The sequence below is a fragment of the Ascaphus truei genome, chromosome 2, assembly GCF_040206685.1.
Source record: "Ascaphus truei isolate aAscTru1 chromosome 2, aAscTru1.hap1, whole genome shotgun sequence".
NCBI classification, from domain to species: domain Eukaryota; kingdom Metazoa; phylum Chordata; class Amphibia; order Anura; family Ascaphidae; genus Ascaphus; species Ascaphus truei.
Window position 1 is genome coordinate 329,298,601 of NC_134484.1, and position 17,421 is coordinate 329,316,021.

The 17,421-nt window shown below is 41.8% G+C and overlaps 1 protein-coding gene across 2 annotated transcripts in view; it reads left to right on the forward strand.

Annotated features, from left to right (window-relative positions):
- Positions 1–17,421, forward strand: part of SEPTIN7 (septin 7) — a 112,949-nt gene that overhangs the window by 84,124 nt on the left and 11,404 nt on the right. For both annotated transcript variants that reach the window (XM_075586617.1, XM_075586618.1), the window contains exons 6-9: positions 1,443–1,535; positions 2,381–2,477; positions 14,316–14,367; positions 14,775–14,900. In XM_075586617.1, the coding sequence (XP_075442732.1) occupies positions 1,443–1,535; positions 2,381–2,477; positions 14,316–14,367; positions 14,775–14,900 (368 nt within the window). The remainder of the gene's footprint in view (positions 1–1,442; positions 1,536–2,380; positions 2,478–14,315; positions 14,368–14,774; positions 14,901–17,421) is intronic.

Sequence of the window (17,421 nt, forward strand, 5' to 3'; positions counted from 1 at the left end):
AAGGAACATTAATTTATTGTGATACGTCAGTGGGGGAAACGGGGATCTCAGAAGACCATACTACATACGACTATCTAGGCCACAGTACTGGCCACAACCTTGAATTTGAAATACAAGATTCCCAATAAGAACGCCAGGCTTCAGTTGTACAACATTGAGGATTATGTAGAGATACGAAGCTGCCGTTTTGAATCCCCTCTGGGTGGTATCCTGTGACTTATCACATGTCAGCTAGTGCGTGGTTTCTTGTTCGGAAAACGCGTATTTATTAGAAGTTTTATCCCATATTTGTTTCAGGTATTCTTCTCTCCTCTTCTTATCTATCTAAACTACTGATCTTATTTTGAGGCTTGTTGTAGAAGATTGGAAATTAACTGGTACTAAATCACCCTCCACGGCTTGCTTTAAAAAGGTCTCTTCTAATATGGAGTCCAAAAAAGCTCTACTTCGTCTGTGTTAAATTCTCATTTATTTTCAGAAACTTGGGAGAAACACGTTTCAGCTCACGGACCTTTCATCACGTAAAAGGTCCGTGTTAGGACCTGAAACATTGTGATTCTCCATGTTCCTGAATATAAATGACAATTTAACACACTAAGAAGAGCTTTTTTGTTCTTTGACCATTCTCCCCCCCCCATCCTCCATCTTTTCTATTTAATGGTCTTTGCATTAACCCCTTATTGCTTCTGCTTAAGCTTTTTTTTTTTTTTTTGAGATAAAGGCCCATGCTTACGGAGCAGTGGTACCTCATAAGACAACGTCAAGCACGGCATGTTAAATATGGTTCTTTTTCGGCCTTGTCAAGTAAATGGGCTGTAAGTTGTTCTCTGGCACGGAAATGTCTTATAAAGTAACCCGCCTTAGTAAACATCGCCCTTTATGGCCCATTCACTTGTTGTAAGGTGGTAACCAGCATAGGAATGTGTCTCGTGGATTAGCACATTTGAGTAAATATGACCTGAATGTCTTGTTCACTAAAGTTGTGCCCCATTATTGTCAGCTAGGATGTGACAACAGTATGTGGTCCATAGCCCTTTATTCCTAGAGAGTTTGTGTCAACAGTGGAGAACAAGGTTTTGTATATCCGTACAACATTGTATGGGTTAATATGTATATTATTTGCCGCCTCCTCTTTCATGATAACCCAGTATCTTTTATATTCCTTACTGCCCTATGATTGTATAGTCTAGCTAATTACTTTATTGAAGAACCTAAAAACCCTATTTTAAGGCATCATGTTTGTGCAGCCCGTTACCATTTTTACTTTGTAGTAGCCTCAATCAGCAATACATACAACTATTTTAAATTGTATTAGACATTGGGATGCTACTAACGTTACCGTTAAGAGGAGTTTGTAAAGGAAAATCAAGATCATTCGAATAAAACGGCACTTGGCATTGAGTTTTTGGTATTTATTCTAATAAATCGTTTTTGTGTTCTAGATAATGAAAGAAATTCAAGAACACAAAATAAAAATCTATGAATTTCCTGATGTTGATGATGAAGAAGAAAACAAGCTGGTCAAGAAAACAAAGGTTTTTGAAGTCTTGTGTTTAGATTTGTCACTCTGCCAAAATGATTCTACTTCTAATGAAAATGTGACTATAATTTAAAGTTGTTGCAAATGAAGTCTTGTTTTCAGAGTTCTAAAATGTATTTCTGTGTAATCTGGCACTTTTAATATATAGTGTGGTGACGTAATTATTATGTTCTCATTCCGTGGTTGTCAAATTGTGTATATTCTTAATCATAGTTAATTCAATGCCAAATGCCAACTTTTCAGTCCTTACATGTGGATTGCCAAAATTAGTATTTACCCTGGAAAGAATCCATGTCAAGCCCAACATCAATATAATGACTTGAAAAAAAGAACATTACTGTAGTTGAAATTCTTGAATAAACAATGGCTGATTAAGAATATATACAGTGTACTACGAGCGTTCATGTAATGCAAGAATTATATTGTTCAACTACGAGTAAATTGGCATTTAAAATGAAAGCCTACAGAGGTAGCAGATGTTACCACAACCATTATCGCGATGTGTTAACGCTGGCCCATTATTTACCAGTATCGCTATTGGAAACACTGGTTACGGAGATAATCTGCACGTTATTTCACGTTAACGGGAGTTACAACGTATGCTACATCTGTAAGCAGGAGTGCTTCTGTTCTGCCACCTTGTTTAATTGTACCACAATACTCCACAATGTGTAGAATATATGACAAACACCGCAGTTTAGATAATATATCATACCTGTGCTATAAATATGAAATCAGCACTTGCAGTATTTAAATGTTTAGTTTAAGAGATTTAAAAAAAAAAAAAAAAGCTATCAATGACTTGGAACTCATTATATTGCTGCGATTTTGTTTTTCTAGGACCGTTTACCTCTTGCTGTGGTGGGTAGTAACACAATTATAGAAGTCAATGGCAAGAGAGTAAGAGGAAGACAATATCCATGGGGCGTTGCAGAAGGTGAGCATGCATTGGAAATGAATAACACTGTGCGTTTCAAGCCGCAATTCTGCCCAAAATTCAATGAGCGGAACCACTATATTTTCAGCGCCAGGGACACCCCTGTCCCAGAGATACTTACAGTATGAAAAGCCGGATTACTTTTTAAGCAATGGTGCCTGTGATCATCTTGAAGGAAGCTGCAACATCATCTGTTACGACTTCCTGTTGGCCTGCGTATTGGCGACCATGTTGTTTTCCTGGAATGGGGAGAGAGGAGGGTGGGTAGGTAGGTAAATAGTGGTTCATCTTAGGAGGACCCCACAGTTTGAAGCCTGTTGATGGAGGGATGTGGTGTCAATCCTTAAGTGCCAGAGTGTTCTGCGCCCCCCCCCCCCCCCCATCCACGCCCAGTGGCCATGGACCCACTGGTACTTCCTGGTCATGTGCCCATTTTTCAGAGCGATCACGTGATTCCTTCCGGATTAGGGCCGTCAGACAGCCCCTTAAACTAGCAAATGGCGTACAGCGTACGACATAAGGGCCCCTGGGGCGCCACTTTTCATGACATACTCTGTACGTCATTGGGTAACTGAATGGATTAGAAGGGGGGAAAGGGATCAGCCAAAATTGCTGCTTCAGGGATAACACAGAGGGGGGAAGTTCATTTTCCTATCTACAGTAACAGTGAAAGTATTGTCTAAAGAAACGCTTGTTCACCTTTCTGCACACCATGGAGCATAAAGTGTCTATTCAGCTTCTGCGTTTGAACTAAAGTTCTTGTTTCCCAGGCTATTCACTTTTGAAATGTTTATTTACATTTTCAACACAGAACAGAGAGCGGTTAAAATTCCTGGCAGATGGTCGTGTTTTTAGCATACTATAGTGAACGGCTGAGACATATCTCTGCTAGTGGTTCGCTTGCAACACGGATTTGTTATCCAAGATATTTCTGGGATAGATCTTCCAGGGGAAACGGAAAGAAGAAAAAAAATGATTTCGTCTTCGTTATCTCTGACGTTCCTTTTTTTTGGCGTTGTTCCCAAACAAAATGCATTTAATGGTTCCTAGTGGACAAATGTCAGCATCCATATTTCTTTGAGTGACTTCTGGAAAAGCCTATCCATTTGTATATTTTCAAAGTGGTTTCCTTTCAAGAAAAAAAAAAAAGTACTCAGACCTAAAATTACATAGGTAGTAATGTGCAAATAATGACATGTTACAAGCAAAGTAATGAGACCAAACAGTGAGTATTACACACCCAGGGGTCTTTTCTGATAAGTGTCAGACTCCACTCATGCACAATCTATCAACAAGAATAGGTTTTGCTGGTTGCTTGAAAGTTGAGGAACCCGGACGTTAAATGTCCTACGGTTTCCAATTCCTAAACACGTTTTCCACTTTTGATAGATCAGCAAATTCTGTGTGAAGCGTGAATATTAAGTGCTTATAGGAAGTTCATTTTTATAGGTCTGAGTTGATTGATACGTACTCCAGGTGGTACATTTATATTAGTTCAACCAAGAGAGACCAACAATTGCATACATTTGGTAAATAATCCTGGAGAATCCAGGCACATTGTAATGTTTGGGGTAATAAAAGAAAGCCTTTCTATCGTTAATGTAAGGCTGCGGCCAGACAGGGAGCGAGCACGCTGGCGCTCGTGTGCGGTGACTTCATGCGCTCTGCTCAGACGGGGGATTTTCTGGCCAGCTAGTTAAGGGGGGCGCGGCCATGACATCACGGAGCTGGCGAACGGCTCACGTGACGCATCAGCGGGCAGCCAAATCAAAGTTGGTTATCTCGCCAAGCTGCACGTGCCCGCACCCTCACCCTGGACATGAGCATTCCGTTTTATCACTCTGATCGCGCCGAACATGCGCACGTGATTCGCTGCAGCATAAGTGTGTCTGCCATCAAGCACTACATAACACGAAACTACAGTAGCAGTCAAGTCCATAAACCTAACCAAAAATTCAGCTTTGCAGAAGGAGTGGGTTGAATCAGAGCGTTTCCATCAAACAGATCTCCGCATAAATTTGCTGCATTATTTAGTGGTTATTGTGAGCGAAGTAAACAAAACCAAGAATCTCTTGATGCAACATCTGTAAAAATATCTCTCGACACTTCAGTACGGAAGGGCACCCCGCGATACATTGTACAGCAATGCTCCCTAGCAGAAGACACTATTTCAAAAATGAGTATGCCACTTAATCCACCACAATATTCAGTAAAAAAACAAACCATGGACATGAGCTTGTTACCGAGGAAGTACTGTGGCTCTTTTAAGCGTTAGACGTTCAGGAAATGGGGCTTTAGCATATAAAATTTAAACCGCTGCACTGGAAGAAAGAGCCACTTCAAAATGTGCTCCTATTTTAGCAATTTGAAACCTTAAACTGTAGCGGTGTAGCTTTGTCTAAAAAATCTTCGGTAGTCTCATGGCTTCAGTCCGCTCCTCCCATCTCAGAGCCCTGTTCCAAACCAGTTGTTTGGAAAAGCAAACAATAGCTTGTTTACATGCAGGCTGTGCGTAAAGGCCTTGGTTGTTCCTAAGGGCTGGAGCACACACCGCGCTACACGACGTGTGCGCGCGTTCGTCACAGATCCCTGGCGGCCAATGGTAGTGTTCACTGTTGAGACTACCATTGGCTGCGCAGCACGGCGTTGTCGCTGCTGCTGTAGCTGGAGTCTTTCCAAACTGTGATTCCTGGCTGCAGCAGCGCGACGTCAGTTTCAGCAGCCAATCAATGTCCAACGTTTTCATTGATTGGCTGCTGATTATTAGGAAGGGGGACAGGGGGCTGTGCGCGATAGGAGCTGGGGCAGAAAACATAATTACTATTTGCCAGTTTATTTACTATTTGCCAGCCGCTTATCTTACAAGCTCACACCCCCCGTCCCCGCTGCACCCCACTCGGGGATCTGAGAGGTGTGCAAGAGTTCATGGCAGCAGCAGCTTTAAAATTCTCCCCTCCCGCGTCCCACTGCACAGGAGGCCGAGTGCGTCACGTGGGGGTGTGGTGTGTCGTATCATCCATCTGCTGGGGATGATCACACATCGCCCAGCATGCAGCCACGCGGCGCCGCGAAGCTCAAGCCCTAAGACCTGCTGTGATCCGTAATCTTGAGGAAAGGTATGGGAGAAAATGGTCTCGCTGCAAACGTTTGTCTGAACCATGGGCCTTTTTGTGTTTTGATGCACAATTTGTCACGTGAAAATGGTGATATCAAAAAAGGCGCAATTTAAACGAACCCCCCCCCTCCCCCATCTGATCTCGCGGCGGCATTTGATGCCACGTTGCCATAGCGACGCGTCACCTGGAGCGTCTGAACCAAGATAAGGAGAGGTTTACAGAGGTCTTGCAGCTCCCCCGGCATTAATTTAAATGCCTTTGGGAAGCGTGCGGGGCCTCTGTAAACCCCTGCCCCCTTCCAGCGGATCTCACGCCCCCCACTTTGCGCACCCCTGCCTGCTATAGAGTGTGTACTCACATACTCCTAGCTCTTTTAAGCATATCCAATACAGTGGTATATTTAGGGAACCTTCATAGAAAAATCAAAACCACATAGAAATAGCCTGATAACATTATTTTATCTATAGATGGGTAAACGTATTGCACTCACATGATGCTAGTAAATAACAAGCATAGAATAGATACAAGAAACAGGCTGGCGTTAGCTGGGTTGTTTCTGCGTGAACACCGCTCCTCTCCACAGCTACACTGCGTCTCCTGTCCCCTCTGCGGCTGGCTCCTGCACTTCCTGGTTTGGTGTACTTGGAGGATTCACCTGTTTAGCAGAGAACTCGGCAGCACCGCAGTCAGCGTCCCGCACGACGGCAGCAGAAGTCACTTAACGTGTTTCACCGGATCCCCGGTTCCCTCAGAATTTGTCACGCGCCATTTAGTATTCCAAACATCTTCCACTTGGTGTAAGAATCTGATAAAGATAGGCTTGCCAGGTGGCTTCTCCAAAAATTCTGGACACAATGGTGAAAGGTGCGAGAACTAAAGACACACACCTCACTGCTCCATGCTGTTTCCTCCTCTCCTTGGCCCCACCCTCGGGGCTCCTGACACCACTACCTAATTGGCTGCATTATCAAGCAGAAACCAATCAGGATGGAGGAACCTCTAGCAACAGCCCTGCTCGGGGAAATCCTGCGGCCCCCCAAGCCTGTCGGGTCACTATGTCCAGAGAGGTAATACCGGACACATATGTCCAGTATTATCTAGTTTTTTTTTACTATTTATTTATAAAATGTTTTACCAGGAAGTAATACATTGAGTTACCTCTCATTTTCAAGTATGTCCTGGGCATAGTTATGATGACAAATAATAGATGCTTACAAATACGTACTTACATAAGTGAGCACTGTATACATTATGTACAAACAGTGAATTCCAACGCTTCTCCTTTTGGGATAGTGTAAATATATATATATATATCAGAATAAATGAGTTCTTCAGTATTAGGTGATACCTTTTTTATTGGACTAACAATTTATGTCACAGGACAAGCTTTCGAGAGTTATCCTCTCTTCTTCAGGTCAGCAATACTGATATACAAAGGTTTCAATGGCTAATACATTGAAACCTTCGCAACCTATCGCAACTGGACTAACACGGCTATTTTCTGCTTTATATATATATATATGTAACAGAGCAGATGGCACACAAATACAGATGAAGACAGGTGCTTAGTCCCATATGAATGAATATAATCAAAGGCTCCTTACCAGGCAGACCAGAGAATCCAGGGAATCCAAAGTAGGCACAGCAAGGAAGAGACAGCACACTTATTAGCAAAAAGAATTGTATTAGTAAAGCAGGCACAAAACACCAACGTTTCGGTCCTAACAGCACTCCCTTGATAAAGGTCCTGTTTTTAGGACCGAAACGTTGGTGTTTTGTGCCTGCTTTACTAATACAATTCTTTTTGCTAATAAGTGTGCTGTCTCTTCCTTGCTGTGCCTACTTTGGATTCCCTGGATTCTCTGGTCTGCCTGGTAAGGAGCCTTTGATTTTATATATATATATATATATATATATATATATATATATATATATATATATATATTCCCCATTGATTGCTATCCCAAAGGGAGAAGCGCAGGGATTCACTGTTTGTTTTGCACATTTGTATGGCCAATTTCTTCACTAGCTGCATGCTCCTTATATGGAGAAGCGCAGTGATTATATTTGTTTTACATTATGTACAAGACATTGCATGCACCGTTAAAGATAATATATATTATAGGCGTATGTAACAGTTACAGACCAGATTAAAATGTGAGACAGCTTTAGTTTTGAAAGAACTTAGACTGGTGGTGGCTGTGAAAGTCTCCGGTAGATTCTTCCAGTTGTGGGGTGCACGGTAAGAGAAGGAGGAACGGACGGATACTTTGCTGAACCTTGGGACCATGAACAGTCTTTTGGAGTCAGATCTCAGATAAGTGCTGCATGGGGTAGGGGTGAGAAGTTTGTTCAGATAGACGGGTAGCTTGCCGAGAAAGTATTTTAAGACAGGAGAGATTTACTTTGTGCCTAGTCTCACGTGATGACCAATCTAGTTCTTTGAGCATTTCTTAGTGATGTGTTGTAATTGCATTGGAGAACAAAGCAGCATATTGAGTTGTAGAGGGTATCAAGTTTTCCAAGGTGTGAGTTTGGGGTGCCGTGCTATGTCCCCATAGTCTATAATTGGCATCTGCTGTGTGATGCACTTTCTGACCAGCAGACTTAGGGAGGCTTTGTTCCATAAAGTACATCTAGTTTGGCATAGGTTTTGGATGTCAGGGTATCAGTGTGTATCCCAAATGTTAAATGGGAGTCAAACCATATGCCCAAGTATTTAAAACTATTAACAGGAGTTAGGGTGGTATTAGCGTTGGTTCTGATCTACAGCTCAGTCATTGGAAGCTGTGCCCAAATACAGGACAGTCCGGTTTAATACTGGACACCTGGCAACCCTACGTGATAAAGATGAACTTTTCAGCATTCTACTGTGCGCAGTCAGCTTGAAAAATATTTTACCGTTCACCCAAAAATAAAAAATAAATACATGTTCAGTGAAGAAATGTGAGTCCACTTTTTACAGTTATGTTGTCAAAATAATTGTGCATGTAATGAGGAATGAATATCTTACAGCAGGTTTGATTAGATGCGGACAATGGTAACCAGTATGGAAATTCAACTCTCGCTCAAGTGGAGGATAAAAATAGAGCATCCAACAAAAGATGTACAGTAACAATTATTGCTGCACCAGGGAGTGAAACTCAACTGAAGCCAACAAAGCAATTTAAAATACAAATTAATGTGCAACAATGCATAACTGCACAAGAGTGTGTGAAAGATCGAATACATTATGCTGGCCCCACGAAGCAAGATTTCCAGATAAACTAAATTAGCCTGCACAGTGACAGACAATAGGCCCTCTTTATTGTAGTAGGCAAGTCTTGATCAAGTTGCAAATGTGTTCTGTGACACATCTATCTGTTGTTCTTGCCACGGCCTCTGCCTTTCCTCCCACGCTACACACAGCAGTCTGCTGCACACACAAAAATGTACAAATGTGTCTAAAACTGCTGCTGCTTGACCATGAAATAGTGACAAATGTCTTTTTCTGAAGTGAGGCAGTCCTAATCAGATAATCCGTAGCTATTATACAAGGTGTGAATGCATTTGGCAATTCCTGTTTGTCACCCATCTGTAAAACTGAGTTTCTTTTCAGAGTTACTATTATTTGAAACACGTTGCTGAGTAAACAAACTACAAGAAAAGGGGGTTTAAGAGGCAATCCAAGCAGCTTAAAAAGAATAGAAAAAAAAATATTTTTTCCTTTTTATATATTCATCCTTTGTTTACCTTTATTGAAAATTATTTTCCTAATATGCCGATCGATTCATTCTCCCGTGATCGATCAGCAAAGATCCTTCTTCCCAGGGTTAACTAAATGGCTGCCTTTCAGTTTCAAATCAATCCTTCAGTCATTGTAACTCAGCAGCTACAATGTATTCTTAATGTTACCTTAGTAATATATCTATTGTTGCAGTTTGCAGCTCAAACTGCTGGGAATATTGGCAACAAAATATCACAAACAGGAAAGTGTTACAAAGATCTTGCACTGCTGGGGAGGTGGGATAAAGCCTGCTATAGGAAGCAAAGTATGCTCAGTATATTAAAGCTCATTAAAAATGTCATTAAGAGTTTGATTGAAGAAAAAAATAGTAGTATTGTCTAATACTATATAACTGATTTATTTACAAAAAAACACATGTAGGGTATTGCTTGGATTGCTTCTTTCATGTAATAAATATAGGCCGTGTTCCTGTTATAGAGAGACGTATTGGAGTGATACAGGGATGCCAGCAACACAGGTCAAAAGCCCATCACATCACTCCTCAGAGTTCATCTCTGTGTGTGCGTGTGCGTGTGCGTGTGCGTGTGGTTTGCTGGCACCAGACAGATCACTATCAGGATGAATTATGTGCCTCTGATCAGGAATGTATCTGTTGATCTAGATAAATGAAACGCAGTTTCCTAAGAATGTAATCTTCTTTAAAGACTTTGTTCTAGAAACAGATGTCTGGCAGCTGTGTGTGTGTGTGTGTGTGTGTGTGTGTGTACACTTCTGCCTCGTCATAAACAAAAGGATAGAGGCATTGTAGCAGTATTGATAAACTGCTAAATCAAGTAGATTGTGTGTTCTACGCTTACAATTAAAATATATTTACATTAAATAAGCTCAAACTACAGTTCTTACATATGTGAAAGAGCATCTTAGGGCTGTTATATACTGTGTGTGCGCGTGTGTGTGTGTGCGCGTGTGCGCGTGTGTGTGTGTGTGTGTGTGTGTGTGTGTGTGTGTGTGTGTGTGTGTGTGTTTAAATAAGTTTTCAAATAAATAAATGAATCCTTTAATAATTTTTTTTAATAACATTGTACATACATACATACATACATACATACATACATACTTACATACACATACACACATATACTTACATTTTCAGCGTCGGTAGCGGAGCAAATTCATTCTTTTTCTCATCCCCCACCCCCCTGTCGGCCGGTTCCACTCTCCCTGCCGTGCGCACGGTGCCATTATAGAAAGGCTGACTAACCTCAGCCAACTAAAACTGCCGCGCGCACGCAGTATATAACAGCCTTAAATCTTTTAGTAGCACCACAAGCCATACATTTAAACATGCTCCTAACTTTGAAATTCAATGAAAAATGGGGTTTTGTTTTAATTACAGTACATGGGGCAAATAGGAGTCGAGTGCTGCAGGAATAGCTCAGGGGTAACATCGCTGCCTTTTGAAGCGAGTGAACCCTGTTGAAATGCCAGCGTCCGCTTTCTTGTGACCTTGGTCAGGTCACTATGTCCCAGTGCCACAGGAATCCCAATTATATTGTATGCTCTTGAGGGCAAAGGCTGGTGCCCGCACATATTTATGTACAGCGCTGTGTACAATCGGCCCTATATAAGGGAAAAAATTGGCATTAATCGTTGTGACCATAACACCAACATATCTTTAATCCTTTTGTACACTTTTTTTATAGTTTTTTTTTTTTTTAAATAGGTAAATCTCCAAATTTGTAATAACGTCTAACTGACTTCATAATGAAGCCTTTACTGTATGGGAATAGTAAAAATGCTATCAATACAATATGTAACCCTCATGTTATAGCAGTCCTGCCACAGGTGCATACAGCATCAAGTAGCCAGGAAGGTAACTTGTGTGTAGTAAAGGAAGGAGAATCCAGGCGCTTCAATGGTCTTTAGTGAAGAAAAAAGGTGTTCGTTCAAGCAGGATCGATCTCGATTCACTTTGGGACCTACAGTATGTCAAGATAAAGAACAAAGTACATACAGTGCAGTTTATATACCCTCCCACAAGGTAAAAAAAGGCAGTAAGCTTCATTCACTGTTGCTAATTAGAAGAAAGCTTCCCATAGCTCATACATAACTGTACTTTCTTCCCCTTATTATAGTGTATTCCCATTATATGTTAACATCCCAGTTCACTCTGTTTGTTTGAACAAGAAGACTGGTTCTATAAAGCAAACCAGTATTACCAGTTGTCAGTAAAACCAAGGTTGCTTGGGTGGGCTTGAAGGGACAGGCACAGGTACAGTACATACACAGAGCCAGTTAACACTCTCGTGAATCCACCTGTGTTTGCAGGTTACCTAATAATGTAGGTGCAGAACATGGCACTGTAACACGTTCATATGGTTCAACTGTTAGTTCAGCGACATGTTTGGAATAACTGAATACGCCACTTGTCAGTCCCAGCATTAGCTTCTTGTGAGCTTGAGGATATCACTTTACAATATCTTCCTGTGCCTTAGGTACCAACATTAGATTGTAAGCTCTTCAATGTAGTAGCGCAATGTGCCTGCAAAATTCTATTTTCAGCTCTACGTCCACTGTTGTCCTAGTTTGGGGGTTTGTTCTAACACAGGCCCTCATTCTCTCCCGTCTCGACTACTGTAACCTCCTGCTATCTGGCCTTCCTGCCTCTCACCTGTCTCCCCTACAATCTTTCATAAATGCTGCTGTCAGAATCACTCTACTCTTTCTGAAATCTGTCTCAGCGTCTCCCTGCTGAAATCCCTCTCCTGGCTTACTATCAAATCCCGTATCACACACTCAATTCTCCTCCTCGCTTTTAAAGCTTTCACTCTTCTGCCCCTCCTTACATCTCGGCCCTAATTTCTCGCTATGCACCATCCCGACTCTTGCGTTCTTCTCAAGGATGTCTTCTTTCTACTTCCTTTGTATCTAAAGCCCTCTCCCGCCTTAAACCTTTCTCACTGACTGCCCCACACCTCTGGAATGCCCTTCCCCTCAGTACCCGACAAGCACCCTCTCTATCCACCTTTAAGACCCAACTCAAAACACACCTGCTTAAGGAACCAGAGTAGCTCTATGAGTGATAGTTTTACACTGCATACATAAACCTGGGCCCCTTGCAGACGCGCTTAACAGAACGCCCTCCTACTGTCTCTATACGTCCTTCCTACCAACCAATTAGATTGTGAGCTCTTCGGAGCAGGGACGCCTCTTCCTAAAGGTTACTTTTATATCTAAAGCCCTTCTCCACTTTGTCTTTATATTTGTTATGTATATGATTGTCACGTGTATTAATGCTGTGAAGCCCTATGTACATTAATATAAATAAAGACACACATAATGTTGCATTTTAAAGCTCCTGCAAACAGATTTGGGATTGCAGACTATATCATACGATAAAGTCAAGAAAAAAATGTAAAGTTAATTTCTGAAAATATATATCCAGCTTTAGAGGACATCTTTATTGTATGTATCCTTTTTTATTTTATCCTCTGTCTTGTCTGTATACTAATTAGAAAAGTGCTGCATACCTTGTTGGTGTCATACAAACAATAACTTTCTTTACCAACATGGCTCACTCTATCCAACTGCTGCAGAGGTACAGTAGTTTTCAGACACAAATTCCCCATAAACTTCAACAGGGATTTTCGTCCCGAACAGACCTCTAAGTGGAGCTGTACTTTCCTCGTCCCTGGGACTCCTTAATCCACCTTGCACTTTAAAATGACCACTTTCTCGCAACATCAAAACATTATCTGGTCTAGGCCTACTGTCTAGCACAGCATCAGCATACATGTTTATATAACTGAAGGTTAAAATGACGACATTGGAATATTTCTCGAATGTTTCATTGTATTCTTTGGGAGCTTTGCAGCGACTTGTTATTTTAAATTCCTTCTCTATTCGACTTTCAGTTTAAGCGCCTGGTCTCCTAAAAACCCACGAGGGAGGAATTTCTTGTGCCAGTTTATGTATTTTTTTTTTCTCTCTAATTTGCTCTGGGAACCCTGCGAGTACCAGCCTTTCAAATAAAAGTCCAGCATTATTTCCGAAGTGTGTGAAGTCACAGAAAATAATGATTTGGAGAACTGGAGATCAAAAGGACATTGTTTACAATTCTAAAGTTAGAAATAGGAAGTTAGTATGACTTCCCTTAGAAACGTGATAAAGCTTTGTATTTAGTTATTGGCTTAACTTTTTTGGGGTTTTTTTTTTTTTTGCATCTTTTGCTCCTTTTCCACAAGTTAGCTGGGAAACTAGTAATAGAATATTTCTGTAAAGGTCTGTTACACCAGGGCGGTGCAAACTTTTTTTCCCTGCGCCCCCCTGCCAGCGGTCACCTCACCTCCGCACCCCCACTTACCTCGGCTCCGGCGTCATGATGTCACGTTGCCATAGCAACGTGGCATCACATGACCGCCGCATTGCCATGGCGCCGCGTTTGGAGCCAAGGTAAGTAAAGGTTTACAGAGGCCCTGCAGCTCCCTTGGCACTTAATTTAAGTGCCTTCGGGATGTGCGCAGGGCCTCTGTAAACCCCCCCCCCCTCCCCGCAGGCAGTCTTGCGCCCCCATTTTACGCACCGCTGCGTATAGAACAAGGCTGCAGTTTATAATCTGTACCTTTACTCACTATACCGGGGGGGGGGGGGGGGGGAGGGGCAAACTCCATTTCCCCAGTCCTCAAGTGACACCACTGCTTCGGCACAGTTGGCTCAATCGGTTGCTCAGTCAGAAGCTGGAATATCCCTAATACCTGTCCTGTTGGTGGCTCTTGAGGACTGGAGTTGGCCGCCTCTGCACGATACTGCATGTCTGCTTGCTCTGCTTTGTCCCTCTTCTTTTTTTTTTTTGGCATCAACAGTAAGATAGAAGAATAAAAGGCGTAAAACTGAAACGTTTATTGCAAATGAAAAATGTCTGCTCACATTTGCAGCACTGACTATGTGTTTATATTACTAGTCTGATGTGCTTTTTGTTTTTTCTGTTGTTAACAGTTGAGAACAGTGAGCACTGTGACTTCACTATTCTGCGGAACATGTTGATAAGGTAAGTAGCCAGGTTTGCATGGCCGTGCTGCACACTTGTAGTAACAACCACATCTAGCACTTCAGATGCAGGAGGCTGCAATTTAAATGTGAGCATTGGGTCTAAATAAAAATGTCAATTCAACCACTAACACTACGTTTAAACCTTAACTTGTCAAAGGGGCTTGCAACTTCTTTGCAAAGCATTCCCGGCTCTTCCGGATGCAAACCTCCCTGTGAATTTGATGTTAAATAGTTATGTTTTTTGGTGTAATGCTGCTAATGTTATTGAATGTGTACCACTGTATTAAGTACACATGCAGTGTAAAGTGCACTAAAGTGAATATCAAAGTTAACTAGCTACTTTGCGGTCAGGCAAACAGAAGCAGGCTGAGGCTGAGCTGGCATCTCGCTTTGTTTTGTTCTCAGAACTCACATGCAAGATCTCAAGGATGTCACTAATAACGTACATTATGAGAACTACAGGAGCAGAAAACTGGCAGCTGTGACTTATAATGGTGTTGATAACAACAAAAACAAGGGTCAGCTAACCAAGTAAGTGACTCTCCAGGAGGTAACCGCAATGTATTGATTAATTTTCCGTCACGTTTTTTTCTTTTCTTAAAGCAGCAACCCTCCTTGCCTTTGAGTTTAACTCGTATAATGTTTTTTTATGTGAAATATCATGATTTCTTGTAGCGTCTGTGGTTATGAGAACCTTTTGGACTGCACTGGGCTCTAGGAGAGTTTCATTTTATCCACTTAAGATTTCAAACTTTTATGTCCCCTGGTCGAAGCACCAGATTAAATAATAAATGGTGATTAGCATGAGCTGCTGCTTTAAGAAGTTTTTTTTTTTTTCACTTTGTTTTTTTCACTTTGTGTCCACATACCTTTCAACTCGCCTTTCTTGATCTCCCTTTCACTACGACCTCTCATTCCACCTACCAGCATCAGTGGTTCCACCATCCTCAAGTAAACATTTTTCTGCGCAGTCTCTAAGGGCTGTAATATAGTGCGTGCGCTACCGTGCGCGCGTCAATTACAGGGTATGGCCCTGCTGTTGCTATACTTCAGACGCCCGCGCTCGGCCGTGAGCGTTGGCGCGAAAGATCTGGGGGAAAACGAGACATTTTTCGCCAGTCGCAGCGCGGCCTGACGCTGTGACGTCAGCCACGCGCACTATATAACAAGCCTTAGAAAGCTGTCGGCCATGCATTTTAGATCTAACATCGATTGCAAATTCCAGTTATGCGTTTAATAGGGGTATTAAATGTGGACAAAAATGTGTTTATGCTTAATTGCTTTTTTATTTTAACAGCATTTGCTAGACATTTGGAGCAGTGTCCTTCAATGGTTCTCAAACATTGATTCATGGACCACCTGGGGTTCCCAAACGTTTAGCAATGGTTCCTGAAACACCGTACAAATAGCCTAAAGCTGCTCTCTCCTGCAGTCTTTTTGGGAGGGGATCTCTGCTAGTGTACAGTACTAATAGTTGCTGTATCTGTAGATCCATGTCTGAGATGTTTAAAGCATATATTATCCAGGTGTATAATTACACAAATAGTATGGCCTTTCATATAATTGAACCCTTGATGTTGAACCTATGTTTTGAACTTTTGCAGATTTTCATAATTTCAGAAATGTGTGTAGAGATTCAAACAAGTACATTAGTAGACAGGATCTCCACTGTTCCAACTTCTCTGCTATTGCAGTTGAAATAAAACCCACAGAAAATACTTATTTTTAGTAACCTTTATAGAAGACCATATTCTCCATTACATTCCTCCAGTAGTGAAAGCCCTAGTATGAACCGGTTTGAGTCAACACCCTAATCTGGAAAACAAAATGGTTGAGAACCTTCCATAGGTTCAAGAGGGGATGGGTTCTAAGCAAATATAAAAGTTTGGGAAACCCTCCGTGCTGGAGAAATGAGGATGTACAGATGTAGCAAAGCTAACGGTCTTCGCTGCCGCGGTCGCAACACCGGAGGATTAATGGTGCATGTGTACCGTTCGGAAGCGTGACTCCCTGTGACATGACGGCAGCAGACACGGTCTCCGGCGCTGTTGGACTTTTGCTTCTTCAATCACGGCAGTCTTGCTAAGTCTGTAGGTATGACCGACTTGTTCAGTAATGATCAGATTGGTCAGGAATGTGTCCCCCGGGCCGGTAGATGGCTGAATGGTTAGATTTCTCTGATATGAGAGATCTGGTTTTGATTTCATGTAGAGGCCAGTCTGAGTTCAGGTTGCGCAGTCGTTGTTTGTGTGGAGACGCCTTCTGGCCTGCCAGAGAATAAGCATTACAGAAGTTCAGTATCTAACAATAGGGTTATTTCACATAGGGTTTCAGTATTTGAGAAACCTTCTTTCCTAAATAGCATGCCTATGTTGACCATACAAAATAACTTGTGGTTTCATTGCCTACGTTTTAACAGAACAGTGGGGCATTAAAGAAAGCATCATTATAAAACGAATTGATGACCATTTTGCTACTTCCGTTGTGTCCAAAACAATATCAGATGTTCTACATCCAACACCATGCAACTCCATTTTATAGATGTATCCTTGCAGATATGATACACTTCCAAAGACTGGACAGTTTTGGTCTCAAGTTCAAATAGATAATCATGTAATACGGAGTGTTGTGTTGATTTTAGCAATTGAATAATTCATATCAGTGGAGTGAAAGCCAGAATGAACAAGAGTTTGTCTTCGTGTTAAAATACACAATTTCATTTGAAACAATTGTGGGAGAATGACGTGTGTACATACCACAAAAGGAAAAAGCACTCCAAAAATAATATAAATGAATGATTCTCTCATTCTGTATGGGACCGACATCTGCAAGACGTACAGTGGTGTGCGTTGTAACGCGTCCCAGCAAAGTTTGCACAACTGATTGAAAAATAATTTTTATATCGCCGTAAATCCAGAGCACCATTTTCAGATGGAGATGATTCCAAGTCTCAAAGGAGCACTTGAAAAAATGTATATAGCATTGAAGCAGGGGGCCTCCGGAGCTGAACGCCTGTTCATTTCAGCTCCTGGGACCCCCTGCTTCCGGAGAT